This window comes from Colobus angolensis, unplaced genomic scaffold, assembly GCF_000951035.1.
Source record: "Colobus angolensis palliatus isolate OR3802 unplaced genomic scaffold, Cang.pa_1.0 Scaffold254, whole genome shotgun sequence".
In the NCBI taxonomy this organism is placed as follows: domain Eukaryota; kingdom Metazoa; phylum Chordata; class Mammalia; order Primates; family Cercopithecidae; genus Colobus; species Colobus angolensis.
Window position 1 is genome coordinate 2,228,803 of NW_012115755.1, and position 8,640 is coordinate 2,237,442.

At 56.1% G+C, this 8,640-nt stretch overlaps 1 protein-coding gene across 2 annotated transcripts in view; it reads left to right on the top strand.

The window, feature by feature from the left end:
* The window catches only part of GRK6 (G protein-coupled receptor kinase 6), a 41,085-nt gene extending 36,712 nt beyond the window's left edge, over positions 1–4,373 (top strand). Inside the window, exons 14-17 of one of the 2 annotated variants that reach the window (XM_011946876.1) lie at positions 2,476–2,613; positions 2,703–2,837; positions 3,029–3,030; positions 3,493–4,373. In XM_011946876.1, coding sequence (XP_011802266.1) covers positions 2,476–2,613; positions 2,703–2,837; positions 3,029–3,030; positions 3,493–3,583 — 366 coding nt within the window. In that variant the 3' untranslated portion in view covers positions 3,584–4,373. The remainder of the gene's footprint in view (positions 1–2,475; positions 2,614–2,702; positions 2,838–3,028; positions 3,031–3,492) is intronic. The other variant, XM_011946877.1, reaches the window with a different exon arrangement.
* Positions 4,374–8,640: the final 4,267 nt, after the last annotated feature.

An 8,640-nucleotide genomic window follows, 5' to 3' on the forward strand; every position in this document is an offset into this window, starting at 1 on the left:
CGCCACTGGACTCCAGCCTGGGTGACAGAGCAAGACTCTGTCTCAAAAAAAAAAAAAAATTAATTAATTAAAAAAAAAAGAAAACCAAAGCAAGCTATGAAGATGGCAGAGAATGATGGTGGGGGGAGTACTTTTAGACACGGTGGTCTCTGGGGAGGTGATGGTGGTGCAGAAATGTAAAATATGTGAAGCGGAGAGCCACGCCAAGATTTGAGGTGTGAGCATTCCAGGCAGAAGAAACAGCCAGGCATTGCAGTCCTGAGGCAGGGGCCAGCCCTGTGAGGGGCAGCAGCTGTGAGGACACCTGTGTGGCTGAGTGAGCCCGTGCAGGCAGAGGAGTGCAGGCAGGTTCTCAGCAAGATGGGACCACTGGGGGACCCTGGGCAGGAATGTGAGGTATGGGGAGTGGGCCATAATGGGTGTGAGTGGAAGTGGGGAGGCCAGCGAGGGGGCTACTGCCCTGAGTGACTGCCTCACATGGGCCTCACTGGAACCGCTGGCCAGGCTGGTCTCGAACTCCTGACCTCAGGTAAGCCGTTCGCCTTGGCCTCCATTCCTCTTGGTCTATACCTAGAAATAGAATTACCAGGTCATATGGTAACTATGTTTAACCTTTTGGGGAATTGCCAGACTGTTTTCCAAAGCAAAGGTGGGCCCTGTCAGAGGCACCTGAACTAGGACAACCTGACTTTCGCCAGCTCGCCCCTGAGGCTGGCACTGCCACTCACCACTCAGTCTGTTCTGTTTCCTGTGTTCATCATCTCATTTAACCTTGAAATAACCACACTGCCTCTGGATCTTCCATTCAAAGTTGGAGATAAAATCAGTGCCCTGGAGTTTAACTTTGTAGAAGCAGTAGATGAAAAGCAAGCTTGATGATGATTTTTTTAACAGCTTTTTTGAGTTTAATTTATATAATTTGTATACCATGCAATTCACCCATTTACAATGTACAATTCGGCTGGGTGTGGTGGCTCATGTCTGTAATCCCAGCACTTTGGGAGGCCAAGGTGGATGGATCACCTGAGGTCAGGAGTTTGAGACCAGCCTGGCCAACAAGGTGAAACCCCCATCTCTACTAAAAATACAAAAATTAGCCAGGTGTGGTGGCGCATGCCAGTAATCTCACCTACTTGGGAGGCTGAGGCAGGAGAATCGCTTGAACCAAGGAGGTAGAGGTGGCGGTGAGCTGAGATCATGTCATTGCACTCCAGGCTGGGCAACAAGAGCAAAACTCCGTCTTAAAAAAAAAAAAAAAGTGCAGTTCATTGGCTTTTTAGTTATGCAGTCATCACCACAATAAATTTTTGAGTGTTTTCATTATCTGCCCCACTTTGCAAAAAAAAAAACCCATACCCTTAGCAGTCATTCTCCATTCTTCCCTCCAGCTACTCCTGGCAATCACCGGTCTATTCTCTGTCTGTCTCTGTTTGCCTGTTCTGGACATGTCATAGCTATGGAATCACACAGTATGTGATCCTCTGTGCCTGGCTTCTTTCACTTAGCATAGTATCTTCAAGGTTCATCCATGTTGTAGCATAGATCAGTGCTTCATTCCTTTTTAAGGCTCAATAATATTCCATTGCATGGATGGACCACATTTTACTTACCTGTTCCTCAGTTGGTAGACATTAGGATTGTTCCCACTTTTTGGCTGTTATTGCTGCTATGAACATTCATGTACAAGTTTTTGTGTGGACAGATGCTGCCATTTCTCTTGGTCTATACCTAGGAGTAGAATTACCAGGTCATATGGTAATGATGTTTAACTTTTTGGGGAACTGCCAGACTGTTTTCCAAAGCCGCTGCACCATTTTACATGACGATGATATTTTAATTGACGTCTTATTTGAAGGATTTAGAAAACCATGTTAAGATAAAAAAGAAGGTGGCCTCCTGGAGCTGAGATGGGCTCCCAGCGTGGGTCTGGGGAGGTGGAGCGGTGGGAGACTGCCAGTCCTCTGATTGGCTGGGAGAGAAGACGGAGCAAATCCCAGGTCATCGCAGGGCAGGGAGCCAAGGAGTCACCAGCTCCAGGCTCTGTGTGGTGGTGCTCAGCCGAGCGGCCAGCTGAGATTCAGCCTGTACTCCCCACCCCAACTGCATACCCAGGAAGAAGTGTGGGCTCCCTGTGGGTTGGCCTTGCTGCCTGGCCTCGGGGAGCCATGGGCAGCCCTTCCATGGCAGAGGCAAGATGTGGCAGGCGAAGGAGGTGCCTGGCATTGACCTTTACACAGCCTCATGACCATTGAGCAGTGAGGAATAACGTACCCAGTTCACAGAGGGGAAAACCAGGCTTCAGAGAGAAGGGCCTGCCCCGCTTAGGAAGTGTGTGGGGTACCTGGTTTCTGACTCCAAATCAGAGGTGTCAGGGCAGCACCAGGCCAAGACCCGAGTCAGAATCAGGGCTGAGCTGCCTTCACGTGTGCGTGTCTGTGTGTGTTTCCTATCTGACCACTGCCTCTCTCCCACCAGCCCCAGGCCATTTACTGCAAGGATGTTCTGGACATTGAACAGTTCTCTACAGTCAAGGGCGTGGAGCTGGAGCCTACCGACCAGGACTTCTACCAGAAGTTTGCCACAGGCAGCGTGCCCATCCCCTGGCAGAACGAGGTGGGGGCCTGTCCTGGTTGGTGGGGTGGGCTCCAGGAGGCAGGAGGCTGCCCTGGGGACAGATGTCACAGCTGCCTGCTCCTTAGCAGATGGTGGAGACTGAGTGCTTCCAGGAGCTGAATGTCTTTGGGCTGGATGGCTCAGTTCCCCCAGACCTGGACTGGAAGGGCCAGCCACCTGCACCCCCTAAAAAGGGACTGCTGCAGAGACTCTTCAGTCGCCAAGTAAGCCCCAGCATCGGCCTACCTGGGCCCCCAGCCTGGCTCCAGGGGACGGCGGGTGGGAGGCAGAGCCGGTGCCCGCATGCACTGGGAGTGGGCATCCTCCAGCCCTGTTGCGGTGCCCAGGGTCTCTGGCCTCATTCCCGCCTGTCCCCCACCCCTGGCTGGGCTCATGGCCTCTTTTCTCTTTCCAGAGGTGAGCAGTGTGGGCTCCCCGTGGGTTGGCCTTGCTGCCTGGCCTCGGGGAGCCACGGGCAGCCCTTCCATGGCAGAGGCAAGATGTGGGAGAAAGAAGTCTGGTGCCCGCCCCACTCCCCCTGCCCACTGCTTCGATTCCCTGCACCCTGGCCCCTTCGAGCTGCCAGCTTTGCTTAGCTTGTCTCCCCGTGCCCTGTCTCTGCCAGCCCCAGGGGAGAGGCCTGGGATCTACCCAGCCCCCTGACTTCAGTCTGTTGCCAGCAGCCTCTGCAATGATGCCCACCCACGTGTGGCCTGAGCTGCTGCTCCAGGTTCCTCGTGGAGAGGCCCCTCCCCAGAGTGTGCCCCCCAGGCAGCTCCTGGCCTACCCTGGCAGGGTCGGCCCCATGTGACATCCCTGGTGGTTAATAGCACCTGCTCTGCCTCTCTCCCTCCCTCCGTGTCTTCCCTGTCCCTCCAGGATTGCTGTGGAAACTGCAGCGACAGCGAGGAAGAGCTCCCCACCCGCCTCTAGCCCCCAGTCCGAGGCCCCCACCGGCAGTTGGCGGTAGCAGCTACTCCGAGCGCCGTTTACAGTTTTGCACAGTGGTCTTCCCCATTGTCCACTCAAGTCGTGGCCTGGGGAACACAGACGGAGCTGTCCCCAGTGTCCTCCGCCCCTCAGCCCCTGGCCTGGCTGAGTTTGGCAGGGCCTGAGCCGTCCCTGGGACAAAGGTGCGTCCCTTCAGCTCTTCTCTGTGGAGCTCGGGGCTTTCTGTATTTATGTATTTGTACGAATGTATATAGCGACCAGAGCATTCTTAATTCCCGCCGCAGACCTGGCGCCCGCCTTGGCTCCTGGGGGCAGCCAGCCCTGGCTGGGAGAGCGGGAGCTGGCAGAGGAGCCACTGCCGAACTCAAGGCTCCTCCGGCCCAGCTTGGATGGCTGAGGGTGGTCACACCCCTGAGCCTTCAGCACTGTGCTGGCCACCCCCGGCCTCTGAGTAAGACTCGTGCCTGCCCCCGCTGCCCTCAGGCTGCTACTCTCTGGGGCCCAAAGCTGTCCCTTCTCAGTGCTTGTCAGAGATGGATCTGGGGCCTCTGTATCCCCTAGGCCTGTGCCAAAGTGTCCAGAGATTGGGCCAGCTGTGAGACCCATCAGCCCACTGCCCCGGCCGGCCCAGATAGGTTTGCCTCTGCCTTCCAGCTCCCAGGGCCTGGTCCCTGATGCTGGGCCCTGTCCTGGAGACACCTGTTTCAGAAACGCCTGAGCCCAGCCCCTAGGAGGGGGTGGGGCATCCCTGGTCAACCCTCAAACATTCCAGACTCCCCTCATAACAATAGACATGCGCCCAGCAATAATCCGCCCCTTCCTGTGTGCACCTGTGGGGTGTGTGCGCGCGCGTGTGTACCTGTGTGGGTGAAGGGGATAGGGCAAGGCTGTGCCTGTGCCCCAGGCCCCAATCCTGGCCCTTCCCAGACTGTGATGGCCATCCTGGTCTCAGTGTTAGGGTAGCATGGGATTACAGGGCCTTGTTTTTTGCATATTTAAAGCCAATTTTTATTACTCATTTTGTCCAATGTAAGCTGCCACATGTCTCTGTGTGAATACAGTCCGAGCACAAACCTGGCTAGCCGCCCCTGCCTGCCTCTTTCTTGCTTCCGGTGCTCCAGGGGTCTTCCTGCTCCCCTGGCCCAGCTGGAAGCGGGAAGGGATTGGAGGTGAGCCTGGAGGGAGGCAGGGTGTGCCCTTCCGAGGCCCAGGAGCCCCCAGGGCTGACTCTGAGCTAGCCTCTCCAGACAGCCAGGCTTTGGTAGCCTTTGGGCTCACCCAGTGTGTTCCCCAACTTCCTAAATGGGATGGGGCCTAAGGAAAGAAGCCTTGGGTACCCACTGGGCTGTAGGTCTGTTGCTGACTGCTGGGAAGGCGGGCCCCTTTGGTGTCCTCCCCTCCAAGGCTAAGGTGGCCTGGCTGCCTAATGTGGACTTAGAGTAGGGTGGGAGCTGTGTAAAGAACGTCTGCCCCAGGCCTGCCTTACCTGGACGCCAGCCATGTACCGGCCCCTGGGCTGATGCACGTGCATCATACCCACCCCTCTGTTTTGCCTTTGACACATTATGGGCAAAAACTAGATAGTGGGGGATGCTGGCAGATAGGCTGTGGCTGGTGTGGGAGGGTTCTCTGAAGATGGTGGTTGAGCCGGCCTCGAAGTAGACATTCACCTGGGAGGAAGGGGGACTGGGGGGCACTCAAGGGGAGCTTCCTGCGTGGGCTCTGGGGCTGACAGCTTATTGCCTACCAGTCTATCTCAGATCTTGCAACCCCAATGCTGCTCTATAGACTCCCAGTGTCCCCAGCTCCCTAGGAATGCCCCGTAACCCCCATCGAGCTTGTTCCTGGCCTCTGGACTGGGCACCCAGTGCTGCAGGAGCCATGTGAGCTTTGTAGCTAACAGTTCCAGGTTCAAGCCCCAGCCTGGCCACTTTTCAAGTTGGCTCTGCACAGGCCCTTCCCTTGTTTGGAAAGATAGGCGTGAGACCCATCACCTTGCTGGGCAGCTGTGGGAATCCACCCAAGCAGCCAGCTAGCCCCTTGAGTTCCCAAAGCCACTGCAGGACTCTCACCTGCTGCAGAGTGGTGCTGAGTACCAAACTAACCATGTGGCTTAAGCACAGCCAGAAGGTGCCGAGCCAGCAGCCTGGCAGAAGGGGCGTTTTGTGGCCCCACTCATGACGTGTGGAGTGCCTGCTGCTTCCCATCAACCTAAGGGAAATAAGGGGAGGAGGGATCTGCTCAAGGTCTTCCAACTGGTTAAGTGGCCATTGCAGGGTGGGGAGGAAGCCAGGTAACGATGGGAACGCTGGATCTACCCATGTGTCCTGAGAAAGGAGCCTGGGGTGGGTTTGCCCCTCTGCCCCAGGCTGTTTTGAGGTTGGAGTGGGGGATTTTTAGGTAGGTGTTAGCATGTCAGACCAAAGCCCAGCCCTGGGCAGGTATGCAAGAGCGAGCGGGTGCCAAGTGGACATGCAGGACCCTGAGGCACTCTGCCTGCCCCTGGATCAGGATGCCCTGGCCAGGCTCCCCCTTGGGCTAGGGAGGCATCCAGGGAACTTCTTGGCTAGGGTTAAACTCACCTTAAGGCTTTTAGCACAGTGGGTCCTTGGCAGAGAGAATTCCCAGAATTCATTTCCCAAGAAGCTTCCCTGAGCTATCCTCCATGCCCAGCTCTATGGTGGGAACTGGGACCCAGATGGAGACGAGGCCCCTGGCAGCTTGGAGCTTGGTCTGGTAGGGAGGCGGACGAGGGAACAGCGGGACCCAGTGTGATTGGCCCAGTGGAAGAGAGGACTCTAGAGCTGACAGGGTTGGGGGTGGGGCAGCAACAAACAAGGAGGCCCCTTGACCCGGAAGGTGTTAGAGTTGGTGCCTTCCAAAACACAGGATCAGATGCACCCAAGTACAGGAGCCAGATGGATGGTCTAGGGCTTTAGTGGTTTAGGGTGGCTGAGCATGGGAGGCCAGGGGTGGAAGCAAGGAATGACTGGAGCTGAGGTCAGTGAGAGACAGCCAGCTTTGAAAGCTGGATTAAGGGCTGGGTGCGGTGGTCACGCCTATAATCCCAGCACTTTGGGAGGCTGAGGCAGGCAGATCACAAGGTCAGGAGATCAAGACCATCCTGGCTAACACGGTGAAACCCCGTCTCTACTAAAAATGTAGGCTGAGACAGGAGAATGGCTTGAACTCGGGAGGCGGAGCTTGCAGTGAGCTGATATCGCGCCACTGCACTCCAGCCTGGTCAATAGAGCGAGACTCCGTGTCAAAAAAAAAAAGCAAGCTGGATTAAGGATCATAGGGTTAAGGCCTAGATAGATGGGGCCTCATCTGGAAGGTGGGGGATTCCCTGAAGGGTATTTGGCTGGTTGTGTTGGGATGTTTGCTCCAGCATCTACAAAAGCACCCCTAGTCTGTGTCCATGTGGTTTAGATGGGGCTGGGCCTGCACTCCCTCCATACACGTACTCCACACACTACCTAGAGTGAGAGAGCCAGGTGGGAATGTTGCAAGTGACAGAATGGTCCTCCCACTAACTTAGAAGGTGTTCAAAGGATATGGAGGAGCTTCGGGGTCTTAGTTATGGACCCCATTCTCATCAGGGCACACCCACCAGAACCAAGATGCTAGATCCATTTGGTTTTGCCTCTTTGAGCCCAGTTGCAAACTCAATGAGTCTAAGTGGCCAGGCTGGATACCTGCCTGCTGTGCACTGAGGGAGGAGGGCACTTGGGTTCACAGGCTCACCAGGATGACACCCATGGGGCAGCGATTCCCCCCCCCCGTTGAAATCAGGGTACTTGTATCCAAAGAAAAGGGAATGGGTACTGGGAGGCCACTCCCTTTGCATAAGGAATTCGTATCCTCTTCCTTAACACATAGGCACTTAGACTGGTTCACTGATAGAGACTCAGCCCAAATGAGTCCAAAAACAATCATTCATGGAGTTGTTTGCTTGTATTTTGCTCAAATGATGGGGAAGGAATTGGGGCTCCCTTTCCTCCAGGGATAGATGGCAGGATATGAGCCTAGGGCTGTGGGGGTTGTCCTCGCCACCCTTTGGAGAGAGCTTGCCTGAGAGTGATGCAAACATAGAAGCACATACGTGCCTGACACTACTGCGGGAACACTTGGAAGCAACTGTGACCAAAGCTAGAATCTACCCTGGGACTTTTTTTTTTTTTGAGACAGGGTCTCACTCCATCCCTTAGGCTGGAGTGCAGTGGTGTGATGTCGCTCACTGCAACCTCTGCCTCCTGGGTTCAAGCGATTCTCCGCAGGCGTGCGCCTCCAAGCCCGGCTGCTTTTTTTTTTTTTTTTTGTATTTTTTGGTAGAGACGGGGTAGAGCTCAAACCTATTTGTTTGGGGGTTCTGTCACTTGCGACCCCCAAATGTTCCAGCTGATATGGTGGTGGAGGGGTTTTTGGAAAATCACCTTAAGTGCAGTAGAGAAGTTGGACGAGAGACAGCCCAGTTAAGAGGCCGATGGACAGCCAACTTCAGAGTGGCCTCTGCAAGGTTGGACCCCAGGGTAGACAGTGGGGTGGTCTCTAGGGGTCATCTGCTCCCTGGTGGGGTGGGGGGGAGGCATGTCCACGGAGGTCAGGGCTATGGATTCGGCACTAGGTCCTCCTCCCCCTGCTGCTTGCTAGTAGGCATGTGGTGGTGTACGCCTGCTGGGCACCTAGCAGGAGGGGTCATGAGTTGGTAAGGAGCCACATTGGGGTGCCTGCCTGCTCAGGGCCCCTGCCCACTGCGTGTGCGCAGCACCTGTCAGGATGTGACAGGGACCTGGACACATGTGTGCTCTCCGAGCTGAGCTGTGTACGTGTCGGGGTTCTCGACCTCAGCTTCCTGGCTGTGCATCCAGCGTACACGACCGGTGTGGCCTGGGCTCCAGCCTGGCGTGTGGACCGGGTCGGCCGGCGTGTGCCTCCCCTGTGAGGGTGCCCTGGCGGGTGTGAGCCCGGCGGGCTGGAGAGCCGGGTCTCGGCGCCGCAGGTGGGTGTCCGTCCTTTCCCTCCTTCCCTCCGGGGGCAGCCTCCTCGCGGCGTGTGGCTGGGGGTGGGGGGCCC